Consider the following 18416-nt stretch of genomic DNA (forward strand, 5'->3'; position numbering starts at 1 on the left):
AGCTGTTAACTTGGGATGTGGAAAGATACTTCAGTCTTTTCAACAATGAGGGATTTTCCTTATTCTTTTAGAGTCAATAAACGAATCCCCTTCTTGATGGGAATATTATTTCTGGTGATAAGGGGAAAAACATTAAAAAGATGCATGAATTCCACAGATTGAGGAAAGGAACCGAAAGAGCAACCACTGGCTGCTACATTTGAACAGGGTAGAGGATTTTAACAGGAGTCGGCATAGAGGAGTCTTGATGGACCACTGAAGTGTGTGTGGGTTTTTTTTATTAAGATTCATTTGTTCTGCTGTTTCTGTTGCAATGAACAGAAAGCAGAGCAAGATCTGACTTCTGAAGTAGTGTAAAACGCAGGCTGAAGACAAATCATTACCGTCTGGTTGTCTGCCTATGCGTGATGCCAGTCTTTAAATATTTTTTTCCCTGCGTAGGGATTTTTCACATTCTTTCTATCAGATTTTTTTTTGTAACAAATCATGCCCTCGCTTGCTAAAAGGACGCAACGCTGGAGTGAACACCGGTCCTTAGTTCAGCGGCCAGGCAGCCACGGTTACCAGTGCTGCTGTTCCCGTTTCTGGGCTAGCTCAGAGATTTGTGTCTCCTTTTTTTTTACCTCCCTCAGCTGTAGTTTCTTCACTGACTTTTCCGTTCTTTTGACTGTCAGAGGGGTTTGTTTTTTACCAGTACTGCCCATTTTCACTTTCATATCCACAGTTTGCAAGGAGCCATGGATTACACGTATGTGAATGGTGGTTTTGGTTTGGGTTTGTGTGGTGGTTTTTTTGGTGGTGTTTTTTTTTTTTTTCTTTGTGTTATGTTTTTTTTTTGTTGTTTTGTTTTTGTGATTTTTTTTTTTTTGTGTGTGTGTGTGTGTTTGGGTTTTTTTGTTTGTTTTTTTTTTTTTTTTTTTGTTCCCGTTTGGAAAAGCTGCTGTTTCAGCCTCTCCCCCCCTCCCCTCGCCGCCCCGCCCCCGGGCCGTGCCACGACAGCCGCGGGCGCCCTCCGCCTCCGCCCTGCCCCTTTAAGGCTGGGCGGGGCTCGGCCCTTGAGTGACGTCGCCGCGCGCCCTATGACCGAAGGGCTGGTCCCTCCTCGGCCTATAGGAGCAGGGCGGGGCGGGACATCCCCCCCCCCCCCCCCGCGCCCCTGTTTCCCTTCCGCTGTTAAAGGAGACGCGGCGCGGCGGCGGGGGTGCTTGTGGGGGTGGGGGGGGAAAGCGGGCGGCCCCTTTAAACTATGCGCGGGGGGCGACCATGCAATGGCGGTCGGTGGTGCTGGGGCTGCTGCTGCTGAGGCTGGGGCTGCAGGCGCTGCTGGCGCTGCTGCCGGCGCTGGCGCCGGGCCTCTGCCTGCGCCGCCGCTTCCCTTTCCCCTTCCCGCCCTCGGCCGGCCCCTCGCACTGGGGCTCGCTGCTGCGGCGGGGCGGCGGGCCGGCGGCGGGCGATGAGTACGAGCGGCGGTACAGCGGCGCCTTCCCGCCGCAGCTGCGGGCCCGGCTGCGCGACGCCGCCCGCGGGATGTTCGTCTTCGGCTACGACAGCTACATGCGGCACGCCTTCCCGCGGGACGAGCTCGACCCGCTCCACTGCCGCGGCCGCGGCCCCGACCGCCACGACCCGTGAGTCGCCGGGGGCGGAGAGGGGAGGGGGGCGGGGGGGGGCACGACGGGGACGCGGGCACCCGGACCCGCGCGGCGGGGCCTGACGCTCGGCTCTTCCCTTCCAGCTCCAACCTCAACATCAACGACGTGCTGGGGAACTACTCGCTGACGCTGATCGACGCGCTGGACACGCTGGCGGTGAGTCCTTTTTTTTTTGGGGGGGGGGCACCTCCAAAATCTGGCCTTCGGGTGCGGGGAACGCCTTAGCTGAGCCCTCCGGTTGGTGGGACTGCAGGGAAGAGTCCTGCCCGGCTGTCCGTCCGTCCGTCCTTCGCCGTGCAGGATGGCTCCGGAGTTGCTGCGTCGCCCCATTAAACTCAGGAGGGAAGTTGAGGAGGTTCAACGCCGGCAGCTGGAACCAACAAGCTGAATTCTGTAAATGAGCTTGAAGGGACGTGGGGTTGTACTGCCAGTGAGTTGTTCTCCGGCTGGTTAACCTCCGCAGGCAGCGTCTGAGCAGGGTGGGGACGGTGATGCCTGCAAGGCTGAAGCCGCTCGTTGACAGGCTGGGAGAGATGAGATGCTCCTGAACATCCACGAGCCTGGCGTGCTCTGTGCTGCCGGGCCGGCCGTTAGCCGCGGGACAGGCGCCTGTTGTCATTCACCGGGCGGTTTATTCCCACCCCGGGTGTGGGAAACCGGGAGCGAAAGCACGGGGCTTCGTTTGGAAGGGCTGTGAAGCTGCAGGGCTCGGCTGCCCGGGGTGGTTGGGTTGAGGCGGGAGCGTGGGCGCGAGCTGGCAGCTCGACAGCAGGCAGTGCGCTGCAACGGGCTTCGAAGGAAGGAGTTAAAGGGGCAAATGAGGATGTGGTGCAGCGTTAATGTAGTCAGTGTTGGTGTGAAAATGGGTCTTGCTAGGTTCATCTGCCCTGGTACTGAACAACACTGGTACTGGCCTTTGCTCCGAGGTTGAACTTGCAGCCACAGTAGATCTGCTATCTTGAATCGGCTCCATTTCTAAAAAGACAAAAATAGGCTAGCGGAGCTCAAGAAGAGGGGTAAGTTGGTAGAGAAACTTGGTGAGAAGCTGATGGAAGATGGCAACAGAAAGTTTCCAACCGGAGGGAGTTATTCCACAGTGTTTTCCAAGGACTTGCCGTGGGGCCAGTGCTGTTTAGTCTTTGCGTCGTAGTGTTGTTAATGCAAAAAGTGCGGCTGTTTCACACAGGGCTGCTGATAGACATAGAGATCAGTTCGTAACATGAAGAGCAGGCGAGATGACATTGTGAGGAACCAATTTAAATTGTAATGAACTTCAGCAATAGGAAGTAAAAGGTCTAATAGTTTGTAAGTGAGAGGTTGTTAAATCTTTCATTTTTGAGGAGAAGGTGGTGCTGGGTGCGTACTAGCTAACAGCTGGATCACGAGCTAGCAGTGTTAGGCGTGCAGGGAAAGATAAGGAGTACTTGGAGATATATCAGCACAGATTTCCAGAAGAGACAGAGGAAATTTTGGAGCTCTTCCCCAAGGCTCAGGTGAGATCTCTTGGAGGATACAGCCATCACTCTGGTATTCAGGAAGGGTGGATTTCAACTGGGACGTGCATGAGTTGTTGAGCGACATGTCAGGAGGAGAGTTTGTCTTACTCAAGGTGACTGTAAGAGCCCTGATTGTTTTGCTTGGCAGCGAGGACTTGACCGACACAAATCTGTATGGAGAGAGGTGAAAGGAAGGAGGGGGAAAAGCTGTAAAGCTGCTTCTTGCCTGTTAAAATAGACCATCATATGCATTTCTGATAAATTTTGAAGATAATGTGAGAAGCAACTCAGTTTTATGTTAGTAGTATCAGTAGTATGGAATCGTGGAGAAGAGCCCCTTCCTTGAACTCCTTATTTAGAGACCCCTTTAGGTTTCATTAGCCTCATTTTTTGCTGCCAGGGCAGATTCTCGGCCTTTTGGAGCATCAGGGCTCATTGATGCACTGGACCCATGATTTGTTTCCCTCTTCTTGTGCAGAACATGGTATGTGCAAGGACTGGGGGTGTCCTTCAGGTTATAAAATACTTCCAGATTGCTACAGTGGAATTGCAGCTCTGTGGTGAGGAGGTCTCAACTGTTTGCCTGAACATGGTAGTAATGAACAGAACTGAAAGCAGGAAGTGAGGAGAACGTTGGTTTTAACTGAAATAACAGTTGGGGATCCGTGGTACGTGGCTGATGGTGTGTTGGCTAAATGGTTGCCTTCCTGTCCTTGTTCACCAGTGGCTCAGTGCCCTATCCTTAGGTTTTGGGGCAGTATCTAACTTTTCTCTCAAATAGAAAACTTTTGATTCCTAGAGCCTCTTGCGTTTCAGAAGCTTCCACGTGGAAAAAGCCTATTTTACTCTTCATCTGCTCAGATCAAGCACGTGAATGCTTTCCCACTAGATCTGGGTAATGGAAAGAGCAGGCTGGCTGGCACGGGGTGCTTTGGTGGTTAAAGAGCTAGGTAGGTTCCCTGTACACCCAGCCTTATCATAAACTTAGGCAAACGGGAACCTGTGTTTTCCTTCCACGTTCCTGCTTCCTTGAAGCTGGGCCTGAATATACATTTTTCTTTGAATATAGTGGAAATCAATTGTTAAGTTATACCTATAGAAAACTGGCACCAGGGAACTCCTCGGCCTGACACGCGGCGTTGAGTCAGAAGCCCAAAAGGTTGGACTCCCCTGGTCAAATAAATGCCTAGTCAGGCTTCGTTGTTCTGCAAGTCGTGTTACCTTTTAAGCTAAACTTAACTCTTCAACTGACAGTTTAAGCAGTTAAAACACTCAGTGGTTTAGATCTTTAGAGTTTTTAGGCTCCTGCTCTAAGAGATCACTCACAAGTCTGGTGTTGGGGGTGGAAGGGTACATGAGTGCATAGATTAGTAAAGCAGAAAAATATCCTTGGGGATTTTCCTGTTTTTAACATACATATTAAAAAATGCACTTTTACATGGGGGTAGGATGGGTAACTTTCTGGAAAGTCTTTTTAGCAGGAGCTTGAAGTACTCTCATCTGTATCTAGTTAATAAGACTGTTGGTCTGAAATGTGAACTTGCCATTCTCTTCTCCAACCCTGTACTGAAGCAACAATTAGACAAAATGGTTTTGTTTTTGTGTAAAAGGTAATGGGAAACTCCTCAGAATTCCAGAAAGCAGTGAAGTTGGTGATTGACACGGTTTCATTTGATAAAGACTCAACGGTTCAAGTTTTTGAGGCAACAATCAGGTATGTTGCTCTAGATTTCTGCCTGTAAAACAGTAGCAAGGTTAGAGACTTGGTGTGCATATACAGGAGAACCAAAGTAAAAATTGTTGATGTCTTTGGTAGGCTTTATTCCGTAATTGCTCCTTGAGTAAGTTGTTTTTTGACCTTTTATGAAAATATTCCATCCTTTAATAATTAGAACAATTTTAGTGAGTCGCATGTGACTTGAAGCAGTGATGCAATGGCAGTCTCAACTGTGTTTGGCTTGCAGACTGCTACTTTTTTGTTGTTGCTCTTGCAGCTGACAGGTTTTCCTTGGTTTTGTTTTCTTTTGTGGACTTTTTGCTTGCTTTCACTTTTGTTTTAGATGAAAAACAAGCCTGTCTGTCTTGGAGATGAGTTTAAGATACTGTCTGATTTTTAAATGGCGTAATTTTCTAAATGTCTGAGTGTTTATTCAGTTGCTGCTTAACTTGGCTAGGCTTTCTTTTTTCTGAATACTAAGTTTATATACCAGCCTTACTGCCATTTGCAGGGGCAAGGAGGTCTTCGCTCATAAATAGACTTGGTACGCTGTAAGGAGCTACTGGGATAGGTAAATTTTGCAGAACTGGATTTTGAGAGTACCGTGGGTGACGAGCAACATGACTTTTAGATCTTTTCACTACCGGTGGGGGAAAAAAAACACGGTCTCTTTCTGTAGTGACTGTAAGGTGCACAAAGTAATGCTTCTGTTAAACGTGATACCGGTAAGGGTTTAGCTGAAGAACTGGGTTCGGATCAGATTTAAATACTGAAGATCTCTTCCTTTTCCCATAGGGTTTTGGGAAGCCTGCTTTCTGCCCACATAATAATTACAGATACCAAACAGCCTTTTGGTGATATGACCATTAAGGATTATGACAATGAACTGTTGCATATGGCTCATGACCTGGCAGTGAGACTACTTCCAGCCTTTGAGAACACCAAAACTGGAATTCCATATCCTCGGGTAAATGAGCACACCAACACAGTGGGGAAATGATCTAAAATTAGCAATTCACCTGTCCTACAACTCGAATTCCGTGCCCTGTGTATGCTTTTATATGCGCGCTTGGGGTATTGAACCTGCTTTCAATTACATTAAAATGATGTGGGGGGAGCCGCTAAGTTATGGTGACATGGACAATGTGTAAGTTGCTCTTTATGTCTACTAAATGTTTTCTTTAGGCTGTTTTTTCAGTCTGTGTATATTGTTCCTTATGGGTCAGTAGTCATTTGTTTCCGTGCTGGTTGGCTGGAACGTGCCCTGCCCCACGCTTTCTTCCTGTATATCATGCAGCAACAAACAATGCTGTCATTAAGAAGGTTAACACCAGATACTGTACAGGCAAATAGCTTAGGAAAGTGACTTTATTGGTGACTTAGTACTAAGATAATGGTGATAAAATAAAACTCATCTAAAATATTTGTCATACTGGGCTTGGAATTTGTAATTTTCTTGAAGACTGCTGAGTGAGTACTCAAGAATACCGTGGTATTCTTGAATACTGCATCCTTTTGTTTCAAGCAGATGCAGTTTGCAAAGAGAACGATGTCAGTTCTAGTGGAACAACTCTAAACTGTAAGACTAATTAGCACTTCCCTGGCTACTTTTAATTTCTGGGGCCAGCAGCACTGCTTTTCCTCCAGACCTGTCAGGCTGTAGAAACAGGAACTTTCGCTTCTGTTCAGTCTGGTAAAGCAGTTGAGGGTGGTGTAAACTTCTCTTCAGCATTTTGTTCCGTGGGGAAGTTGAGGAGCATTTGCTAAGGAAACTCTTGGTTTCAAGAGCACTAAACGAGGGGAAAGCAGTACTTGCATCACCCTTGGAAGAACTTGAACGTTGAGTAGAAATGATGAAAAAGTGGACTGAAATTTGGAAGGAATAGCAAGTATGAGAGTAGCAAAATTAGCATTTCCCACCTTGAGTATGATGATATAAAGTTGAAAGATGAATTTCACGAATTCTTCAGGGAAGCTTTTTGACCAAGCAGTGGTACGGGGGCTTTCTAGCTAGATACACATCGCACGCTACGCCTTGCAAAAACTAACAAAAAGGCATTGTAATAAATAATATAGGAGTGCAGATGAGAGCGCAGCTGGATGAGGTGCAGCCTGCCTTCTCGCTGTGAGCACTCTCTCTCCCGGCTTCACAGGTCAATCTGAAGAAGGGGGTACCCCCAGACAGCAATAATGAAACTTGTACTGCAGGAGCCGGTTCCTTGCTGGTGGAGTTTGGTATCCTTAGCAGGCTGCTGGGCGATTCCACGTTTGAATGGGTGGCCAGGAGAGCTGTCAAAGCCCTCTGGAGTCTCAGGAACAATAACACCGGACTGCTAGGTAATCTCCTCTGAGGTGATGCTTTGTTGTCTGACTCCGTGTTGGAACTTGCCTTGCTCTCCTGTAGCAGAACACTCTCATGCTACTGGTTTCTTTCACGTATCATAAACATTGTTGATGTGCTTCCTCTGGAGCTGTTAAGTGATGCTCTCCTTGTGTACTCGTAGTTTCTGTCGACCAAATGGCACTTTGTAATTTCATAAGGAGAGTGGGGTATCTGAATGACTTTTTAGGGCACGGGTTTCCAAAGACAGATTTTTCATTAAACTGGGGAATGAGAGCTGAAGTTCTCCCATTTGTATCCCAATTAATATAATTTAGATTGGCAGATGACTAAAAGTACTTAAAACAACTGCGTGTGTGTGCTAGTTCCTTGGATGAATGCACTGTAACACTTTATCTTGATAGTAATCTTTGATCATTCCCCCTTAAGACTTTTTGAAGATGTTGTATTTCTAAGCTCTTGATTATTTTTCTCTGATGTACTTGGCAGATTTAGACTAAACTTTTTATCTGTTCTGAAAGGAAATGTTGTGAACATTCAAACTGGCCATTGGGTTGGAAAGCAAAGTGGCTTGGGAGCAGGGTCGGATTCATTCTATGAATACCTTCTGAAGTCTTACATCCTCTTTGGAGAAAAGGAAGACTTGGAAATGTTCAATGATGCTTATCGGAACATTCAGAACCACTTAAGAAGAGGGTATGTTATTTCATACAGATATCAGTTCCTTGAGCAACGAGTACTCCAGCAAGATACGAGAGATTGTATAGTGTTTTGTGTCAGGCTGTAGAAAATCTGTGTTCTCTTTTCTTCTTTAAAAACCGAAATCTTATTTCCTGTGGTAGTCAACGTGGAAATAAATTTTAATGTTCCCTTCACTCCTTAGTCAACCGGTCTGAATAGCATTATTGGTGCAAAGAAGCTAAACTGGTTACTGTCCAAATTAGCAATTGTTAGACTGAGAGACGGTTGTAGAACTGCAAAGGAAATGTATTAAATTGGCTGGTATAGTACTTCTCAAAGCCTTATCTTACCTAGCATGACTTTTTGGTAGAGATTCTGCTGGGATAACTTAAGGATACGATGTACATACCTTTTATGAATTAATTTTTCTGAGAGCATGACTGACATTTTGATTCTTTTCAAAATGGCTTTGAGCCTAGCACGACAAATCTGTCGCTCGTTCTCTTTGCTGGTGGCAGTGCTGTAAAATGAAACATGCATTGTGTTCTTCTAAAGCAGTGAATATTTACACATGCTTATTGTTACTTGGCAGTCGAGAGGCTTGCAACGAAGGTGAAGGTGACCCTCCTTTGTATGTCAATGTAAACATGTTCACAGGACAGCTGATGAACACGTGGATTGACTCTTTGCAAGCCTTTTTTCCTGGACTACAGGTAAACTTTCATTCTGTTAAAGACTGTACACCACAGTAGAGGGGTGTCAGGAGGGCTCATTGTAATCCTAGGCTGGGAAGGAGTCTTAAGCATCTCTTCCGAGATGAGCTTCCACCTCCAGGTTTACATCTGGCTGCTCTGATAAGAGAGTCTTAAGGCGGTTCAGCTTCTGCATCAGCACAATAGTATTGGAAGGCCTGGCCTCCTCTCTATTAAATTTGAGATACTTCTTCACTTTCCTCATTTAACCTCAGCATTTATATACCGTGTGGTGAGGCTGAGCTCACTGAAGCTTTTAGTGTGAAGGAATTAATACGTTAGCTTTGTGGGTTGGGGTTTTTTTGCGGTGGTTTTGGTTTTTGTCTCCCCTTATGAGGGGAGTTGTTTATTATATGGCATGTTCTTACCCAGAGTGGAAAGCAATTTGCTGGCTTGCAGTATTAAGTGTGCGTGTTTATGGCTGCTGTTACACCTAGGTATTGATAGGAGATGTGGAAGATGCCATTTGTCTCCATGCTTTTTATTATGCCATATGGAAACGATACGGAGCTCTCCCAGAAAGATACAACTGGCAATTGCAAGCACCGGATGTTCCCTTTTATCCACTGAGGCCAGAGTTAGTAGAGTCCACATATCTTCTTTATCAGGTACTTGATTTTTCTCAGCTTACAGCTCATGTTTTGGCAAAAATGTTTTTGTTCAGAAAGTCGCTTTTTCTATGCCTAGCCCCTGGCCTGCTAAAACTTGGTGCCTTTGGATCTGCCTGTTCCTACATGGAGTTCTCTGTTTAAACACTAGATTGTTATGCAATGTAGTTGCTATGTTGTTTGCTTGAAAAATAGTCTTTTTTATAAGGCAGACACAAATAAGACTAAACAACCTTTTGAAAAAATAGCTGGCAGATTTTTACAAGGTAGAGACTTGTGACTTCTTAATAGAAATTGTTGCAGCGAACATAATAGTTTTCCTTGCCGTGTTGCCTAGGCACAGTCTCCAGCTGGCAGAAGATACAGTAAACTAAAATAACTTTCTGGCTGCAAGAAAGCTATCAAAGAGTTTGAATTTACTACAAGTCTTATTAGGATTTGCACTAACGCAAATGTGAGAAGCTTGCACAGAGTAATCTAAGTCATGTTCCTATAAAGATAAGTTCACTGTACGAGAATTTGATACTACTAGGCCTTTGTTGTAAGTGTTACTTTTACAAGATTTCGGAATTGCTGACTCTAACTCTTGTCTGTCTTCCTTCTTTAGGCCACAAAGAACCCATTTTACCTTCATGTGGGAATGGATATTCTGCAGAGTTTGGAAAAATATACAAAAGCAAAGTCAGTCTTCAATGTTCTTTGTCTTCTTTCACTGCTATATACGTATATTTTATTATATAAATACTATGTAGAATCCAATCTGCCAAACGTAGGTAAACTGGAAAACCTAGCTCTCCATGAAAGCCACAAGTGATGATTGATTTATTGAGCAATTATTTTTTTCTCATCTGAAAATGAAATTATAGTCCGATGATAACTTTCTGCCTTCAGAATTTCATGACTACCTTTTAAAATGCATTGTTGATGATCAGTTGCTAAAAACTGGTAAAATTAGTAGTCGTGGGGTTGTGTTTTCCTATGTATCCTGCGAGATTATTTCTAACCTCGTGGACCCGTGGTGTTTAACTAAACTGGAGGGACGGCCTCTAAGAGATGCTGTTGCATATTGGCTTTGTGGAATTCTGACTGTAATACTGTCTGAACTTCTTGCAAGACTCAGAGGGAAGACAGTGAATTTTTATTCAACTATTGGTATTTACTGATGTTGTAGACAAGTCTGTACTAGCCATAGGGCAGTATAAATGAGAGCCATTCTGCAGTCAAGTGGGATTCAGGTGCTGTGTAGGGGTTGACTGAATGAATCACAAGTGTGCTCCGTGACAGCTTGCAGCTTTGTCAATTGTTAAGTGTTGGTGGGAGGGATGAGTAGGTAGCGTGGGGAGAAGCTGTTGCATGAGGCCAGGCTTCCAGACCTGGGTTTCTCATGTGCTCAGTCTGGGGAAATGACCCGTTTTGTGCAGGGTGCCTTGAGAGTATCTTGGTTCTGTGAGAGGCCCTTCATAAATTTGCACGGTGGAGTAGATGAACCACAGGGTCAGTGATCACAGTCTCATCAGGGTACCAGAAACCAGTAATCCGTGCTTACTTGTAAAAGAGACCTTGTTTCATTTTAGAATTGGCAATTGGAATGGTCTGAAGTTACAGAGTATCTAGGGAGAGCTTCGAGATCAGAACGCGGGGGAACTAAACCCAAACTAATCTTAAATCTTGCAGGTGTGGCTATGCCACATTACACCACGTTGTGGAGAAGACAAAGGAAGATCGAATGGAGAGCTTTTTTCTCAGTGAAACATGTAAATACCTGTACCTGGTATGTACCTGCTCTTCGTTTCAGAGATGCTCTCTTGCGTGCGCTGTGCCCAGGCACGGGGCAGCGAGGAGGCGAGATGTTGTTAATTGGAAACTGGGCAGCGCTCTGGGGAGGAGAAGGGGTTTAGGTAGCAGAGTGTATCACAGAATGTGCTGCTCTTCTTTCTTTGACCCTGTCCTGACCTTGGAGGTCTGGGCAGCTGCTGGCTGGAGGGCCGGCAGCTCTTTTGGGAGGGAGCTGGAAAGGAGAGGGAAGGAAGCTACTGCTCAGCTCTGAGCTAAATAACTGCTTGTAGCCATTTTGCCTGCCTGGCAGCAGCCTCCACTTTCTCCCTGTGAAGCTTTGGCAGTCACAGGAGAAAGCATTTGAACCAACACGGCTTAAGCTACTGTTTTCAATCTCATTTAGTGTAGAAAACCAAATGAATCTGTGACTGAATGAAAACAGTGAATGCCAGCCTAGAAATGCCTGCGTCGTGCAGCTGAGAAAAATAAGGGCAGTTTAAATTATGGGAGGAGTTTTTCTTTTGCTTTTAACTCTTAGAGGAAATCCCTTGCATTAAAACTGTTTACTTCCATTTGCTCTAACTGTGGTTAACCGTTTAGCACTAAAAGGTATGCTTTTTGTGTGATCCTTCAAATGCACGAGTGAGTGCATTTTAACTTATCACTGGTGGGACCTGAAGAACGTTGCACGCATGCTACAGTTGCCTCTCCCATCTCTTGTTTAGTTGTTTGATGAAGAGAATCCACTGCATAAATCTGGAAATAAGTATATGTTTACTACTGAGGGGCATGTTGTGTCTGTGGATGAACGTTTTCGTAACTCACTGTGGCAAGACATCCTCCCTGAAGAAGAGGACAGAGCAGAAAAAATTAAACCTAACGAATTGAAGGCAGTCAACTTCAGCTCTAACGTAAGGAATACACAGACTGATTCCTGGTTGTGTTGCTGGGGAAGGGATGGATGTTGAAGTAGGCTGGGCAGTAGAAAAGGACCCATTTGGAAGTGTTAACTTTCGAGCTCTGCAGTGTTTCCTGTATAAATGTCAAATATCTGAGAAGCTCTCTTGTGAAAAACACTTTCCATGGTGGAATGAATCGATTAGGATAATGTAAGAGTGATTATGCTGAAGGTGAAACCTGTCCCCTTTTAAGTATTTTGCAGCAATTTGTTCTTTGTTCATTTAGTTCTAATTATTTTTCCCTTCTCCTTTTCTTTGCCCTTAAAATTTACCAGTGTTGCTCTGATGGGGAAGGAGAAAAGCAGAGGGTCGTTTAAATAGAGCTTTTTTTCCTCAGACTGTTTTTGAGGCATGTAAAGGTGACCTTTTTTAGCTAGGCATCAACTGAGGACAGAGCTATGGATCCAGTGCCTATCACCAACCACAAGTGGATACGTTTTTAATACAGAAGAGTTTTTTTAAATCTCTGCTAGTAGGTTCTAGCATGGTTCCTTTCCTCCTCCCCCCAGTCCTGCAGAAAAAGAGCATTATTTTAAAAAATATTCACAGTTGTCATAGTGAAGGAAGCCTCGGTTGAAAAACAAGCTGCAGCAGTTTGGCGTGTATTTGGAAGCTTGCAGCCTGCACTGAGGAAACACTCGCTGTTCATTTATGTGGCTTGTGCTGTAAGTTTGCAGAGTGAGGGAGAGGTGGGACCAGAGGTGCTCTTGGGTACAATTTTCTGTACTGGGAGGAAATCTGTGGTTCCTGATTAGAGAGGGTATAGGATTGCCTGGTGTTGTATTTGAGTTCTTAAAAATATTGTCTTTTTGTTAACAGTGTAACAGAGTTCCTGATGAGAGGAGATACTTGCTGCCATTGAAGAGTAACTACATGAGACAGATTGATCGAATGGTGGGCTTGATCTGAATCATTCTTCAGAGTAACTTCTACTGTATGTCAAGAGGAGCATGGGATTTGGCTGTAGTCATTCCTCTCCTCTTCAGCTACATACCTGCATATGCTGAGTCACTTGGGTATCCCCCATGCTTCTTAGTTTGTAATCATGGACATGAAGGGAGATCGAGTTCTCCTTCGAGTTCTGTCTTCTGGACTGTGGTAACTCCATGTGCCACCTGAATAGAGATTTCTTGTTTTAAGACTTCCTATGAAAAATGCTTGTTGCAAATGAAGGCTGAATATACTTTAAAAGACAAAAAAAAAAAAAAAAAAAAAGAAGAAAATTGGCACATGCCGCTTAGCTACCTCTTTGTAGCTGTATTACAAATGTCCCTTTAGAAAAGGGTCTAGTATTTAATTTGAAATGATTTTGGGATTGGGGAAGGAATGGGAAAGTGCAATTTCTTACACCAAGTTTAATCATTGAATTATTCTGACTAGCAATACGCAACCTTAAGTACTACTCAGGTAGCAACCCACTGGTAATGGGTTTTGCTGAAACAAAAACGGTCTATCTGGAATAGTTTCTTGAAAAGAGAACTCCCGATCATATAAAAAGCTGTCAGTATAGCCATGATGTCCCTTATATACACAGTTGTGTGGAACTGCATGGTCACGAGAGCCTGTAGCTACAGAAACCAGTAATAAAACATATCAGGTGCCTTTTTTTGTAAGGGAATGGGGGGGAGGGAAGGGGAAACTGCAAAGCCACTCAGCTTTCCAAGCAGCTAACTTGATATAGCTTAGCTGAGCAGAAGTTCCAAAAGTTTTGTGGTTTGCCATGTTTCTAGTGCCTTTTTGGGAAAGATGCTGCTAAGAACTGGTATAACAGTGCACGAAGAACAAACTATTTTGCATTCCTGACAGCATTAATATGTCAGTGCCTTAAGTTTTCTTCACTAGCAGGAAAAACGGAGCTTGCTTGGGAAGATGGATAAAGTATTTCTGATTAGCTGGTTACAAAATACAGCGGATCCCAAAGTAACGTAAAAAGTAACTTGTGTATGAAATAAATTCTTTTTTTTTTTTTTTTTTTTTTAAATACTGGAAGGATATCAGCCTCTGTGCTCATCCCAAAGAATATTTCTGGGCTGGATTTATTCTCTGTGTCAGTGTTAGTAATGGGGCTGCCTCTGCATCGCCCTGGGGAGGGAGTTAGCCAGGTCTGAGCCTGCAGTGGTGACTTCCCCTGCGCCCTGGCTGCAGCCGCTGTCGATGCCGGCTGCGGTGCTGCGCTCTGCCTCCTGGTGAGGAACGGTGGGAGCCGGCCGTTGCTCCATCCTGGCATCCCGAAACGCAGCTCAGATGGGTTTGGGGAATTACTGGCTCTGGACTTGCAGGAAGAAAGCGGTTAAATTTAGGCAGGGCTGTTGAGGGATGAAAACAAACCGAGGCCAAAACAACTTATTCTAAATATAACAGGGTTTTTTTTCAGTGGCTCCCCATTGCTTACATGCCTTTTACTTTTGACTACAGTTGGAGTAGTTGAATGATACTGTTGGGTTAATTATTTTTAAATTAAGGCTTAAATATAAGGGCAAACTTGATCTGCTGTTTTTTCACCTTCTTATAACAACATTGGTTTTCATAAACCATATGTTGCGGCTCAGAACATTTCTAACAAATACAAAGTTAGCGCTGAAGAGGTTATTGTTTGAATCTTTTAGTATACAGGTGCAACTCAGGGACTTCATCGTAGAATCTTCTATTCCATGATAGTTGGATCTTGTATTCAGGCAAAAAAAAAAAAAAAAAAAAATAATCCTGTCTTCTTACTCTTATTGTGTGTGTATTAAGGGGGGGCAGAGGGCTGGAGCAGGGAGAAGGAAATATGTTAAGGTTTCCCAAAACACTGCAACAGAATTGGTTGCCTCGATGTTTGAGGCAGCTGGCAATCCCAACTCCTGTAGAATTGGCTTTGCAAACCTATCACTGGAATGTCTTAGTTCCCTGTTTCAAAGCAAAATATAGATTCAAGGTGTTAAGATCCAAAGAGGTATCGGGAGAGGTTCGAGGTGTAGCTTCCTAACAGGTAAATGTGGTCTGGGTGTGCAGGTACGATTTGGTTTCTAGACATGTAAAGGAGCGCAGGAGGGTGTGTAAAGGGGGCTGCTTTCCACCAGCCGAGGGAGGCAGAAAGCACAAATGTCTGGGCTTTCTGAAATGCTGCTGCCGGGCCAGACCTTCTGAAATGAGAAGTGTAGCTCTGAAATGAGAAGTGCTTGGTAGCCCTGGAAGCCAAACGCAGCGTTCCACAACTGGCCGTTTAAAATTGTGGCGTAGCGGGTGCCGGGACAGTCGTTGCCTTGGCTGTCTCGGGGGCTGCTTCTGGTAATGATTTCTCCCCCAGCTCACAGTTTAGCTCCCTGAATGTGCGTTACGTACTTTGCAATCACCTCGCAGTTGTTTTGTGCCTTCTGAAGCACCTGAACCCCGGTGCGAGTTCCAGCAGAGTGTGAGGCCCAGAAATCTGTTTCCGAGTTTTCCTCGGAGAATTGCACGACTGTGATGAAGTTGCCCAACTGTTCTGCCACTGTGCTTTATCCCTCTTGGGGGGGTGCCAGAATTAGAGCTGTGGGGTGGGAGCAGTATGGGCAGGTATTGCAGCCTTTCAGCCCTCAGTGACGTGGACTGTTAGTTACAGTGCCAAACAGGATATGGTCAGCTTCTCATTAGAAACTGCATTGAAATTTGTGTTGCCAGGGTGACCTGACAGTCATCTTTCCATAGGAATGGTTTTTATTTACAAGGAGGACTGGTGCTGGCTACGTGGTAAAAGGCTTTGTATTCTTCAAGAGGCCAATTTTTCTTCCTTTTTGTTTTAAAAATGCTTTGATGCATTTTTACTCTCTAATGGCAGGGCACATGTTATGCACTAAAATTAAAACGTTTGTATAAATCGATGATATCAGAATGAAATTGATAACACTGCTGGAATAACTTGCTGAAACAGACTTTTGTATTTCTTGGTATAATGTGCAATATCAATTTTTCCAAATTAAAAATGCAATGTATGCTTAATTGTTATTCTTCCATGAAGTATTTAATTGGGAAAGGGAAATTTTTAAGAGGACCAAATGCTCTTTCATGAAATGTCCTAAACTTTCAAAACTGAGCTTAAATTTTACAAATCTACATTAAAAAAATGGTGTATTTGACCACTTCTTATGCGTGTTTTTCTTATAGTGTAGTTTTTGTAAGGCCGTCACGAAACTCGCAGGTGATCTAAACAAAAGGAAAAGATGAATTTGAGTGTGTATAGCTGATCTTTGGCATTCACCGGGCAGGAAAACTTCAGCTACTACCTGGGAGTAGGGGTGAGTAAAGGAAAACCTATCTGAAGTCTGTGTTCAAACAGATTTGTGGCTCTCATTCAAGTTCTCCGTGACTTGGTCCATCTGAAGAGCTCAAGACTTGGGTAGCAGAAGTCCCTGATCAGTTGTCCGGTTCTGTCGTAGGTGTCTCTGGCAGTCCTGTGGGTGGAGAAGGTAAGGCTCTGACCGCGTAGGCTCGAGGAGGGTAGGCTGGGAATTCACTGTTTTTTAAGAGCCAGCCTTAGTCATGAGCTGTCGCTGCTGAGAGCGTTGCTGTTACAGCAAATACCGTGTTACTCCACTTCCTTAGAGGCTGGGCGTACCGCTGGGTGTTTTGGGGAGGAAGGGAAAGTCTGCCTCAACCAGAACTTGACAGTTCTTTGTCTGCAGGGGTAGCTTGGCTCTGTCTTTTTGCCTTAGACCTGGTTATCTCGGGAACACGTGATGGAGGTGTGCAAGAAATAGCTTTTATTTTCCCTAGGGGAAATGAGACTTCTCAACCGTATCCTTGCAATAGCACACAAAATAAGTTAATGGTTTGGAGAAGGGATTACTCTTTGGCGAAGATTTTCTTGCCAGCTTCATCTGCCTTGGTCACTAGACATGAGATGCTGGGTTTCATCTAATTAGAACAGGGGATGGCTCCTTACTGCAGGAAAACCATCCCACCTCCAAAACGAAAAGCCGCTTGCTTCTCCCCCCATCCTCCTTTCGTGTTCCCTGCGTAATGATTTGAGGGGCAGCCTGCACCGAAAGCAGTGATGTGATGTGGAGCCAAGAAATGAAAGTGTGGTGGCATCAAGCTCTTGGCCTTGGGAGCAGGTAGCCGAGTCTGAGCAAGTACCGACCTACCTGCTGGCAGTTCCCGATTCCACGTTCTCCGAGTTGGTCTGTGAAGAACCGAGGGCAGGTGAGAATTTTGCACCAGGAGCCTTGCTGGGCTCTTTCCAGCCCATGGATAACTCTCCGCTGGGAAACAGCTCCTGCTGTGTTTAAAAACAGGAATGTGGAAACAAGCTGTCTGACCATCACTTTGATTATTTTTTTTTTTTTTTTCCTTTTTTTCTTCTGGATTTGTTTTCTCCTTGACATTATCTCCTCTGTTTTTTTTTGTTTGTTTGTTTTGTAGTCCTGATTCAAAGGCTGTTGAAGCTGACAGGTATTTTCTGTTTTCTGTGCTGATCAAACTCCCAAGTTACAAGGAAACATCTGTTGAACGTTAATGATTGGATTTTTTTCAATGCCTTTAAAATTCCTCTGAATTTTTGGGTGACGAGATTTTTGCCCATCTCATGTTATTTTTTCTGGGTTCAGACTTCTAAGTGTCAACTTTGAAGTGGGCTGAAGTCCTGATTTTTGAGGAAGGAACCTGCTCTCGAATGTTTTCGACTGCAGTTGCACGTTTACTCGTGGTGTCACTGCCCTGAACAACTATTTGCTGTCTTTCCTTATCTTGTCTTGTTTCCTTATCTGCTGTCAGATGGTTGGTCAGTGTGCTACAGCTCCGAAGTGGGACGAGCGTTTTGACTGTAGTTTCAAGTCCACATTTAAGAAAATACCTCAGAAAAGCCACTCTTCCCATTCTCGGTTTTGTGGCAGATTTGAGTACAGTAAAATTGTATGTTGATAAAAGAGCTAAAGTCCAAAAGCGTGCGTGAGAACTTGTTACTTGTTTTTTTTTGTTTTTTTTTTTTTTTTTGTTTTTTTTTGTTTTTTTTTAGGGTTTCTAGTATTGTGGCTGAAAAGAAGTGACTTCTGGTAGCTGTGGACAAAGGTCTTTGGCTCAGGTTCCTGCAGTGGTTGGTGGCAGCGCTGTCGATCTGATCTCCTTCCACCAGAGACCACTCTTGTGCCACTCTTTGAAGGTTTCTCTCTGTTGTACAGCAGCAAAACAACAGTAATATCTTGAAGGTGGAGCGTTGGAAAATGGAGTTTTACAACTTTGTGGAGCTGCGAAGCGGCAAGGAAAAGGAGAGCTGTTGTGCTGCCAGCAGCCCGCCCGGGCCGCGCCGCTCCCTCGCTATGCTTCTCCCCGCGGGTGCAGGAAAAGCGCCTCTTTTAGTTCCTATGGATGTTTTCCTTGGCACTTGAAGCTTGAAACTTCTTTTGGAGAGAAATTTTGTTTGGCTGATCACCGCTCGTTTCACTTATTCACCTAAAAGAGATCAGCAAACGTTTGCT

The 18416-nt window shown here is 44.7% G+C and overlaps 1 protein-coding gene across 1 annotated transcript; it reads left to right on the plus strand.

Moving 5' to 3' along the window:
• The first annotated feature begins 1161 nt into the window (after positions 1-1161).
• EDEM1 (ER degradation enhancing alpha-mannosidase like protein 1) lies at positions 1162-16079 on the plus strand. Its single transcript, XM_032995416.2, has 12 exons — positions 1162-1628; positions 1736-1808; positions 4759-4862; positions 5661-5832; positions 7019-7202; positions 7728-7902; positions 8480-8600; positions 9077-9247; positions 9855-9928; positions 10922-11018; positions 11749-11934; positions 12802-16079. Exons 1-12 carry the CDS (start codon positions 1264-1266, stop codon positions 12889-12891), a joined length of 1812 nt encoding a protein of 603 aa, XP_032851307.2. The 5' UTR covers positions 1162-1263; the 3' UTR covers positions 12892-16079.
• The last annotated feature ends 2337 nt before the right edge of the window (positions 16080-18416 follow it).

Source organism: Tyto alba, unplaced genomic scaffold, assembly GCF_018691265.1.
Source record: "Tyto alba isolate M040663 unplaced genomic scaffold, T.alba_DEE_v4.0 Super-Scaffold_3, whole genome shotgun sequence".
Lineage (NCBI taxonomy): Eukaryota > Metazoa > Chordata > Aves > Strigiformes > Tytonidae > Tyto > Tyto alba.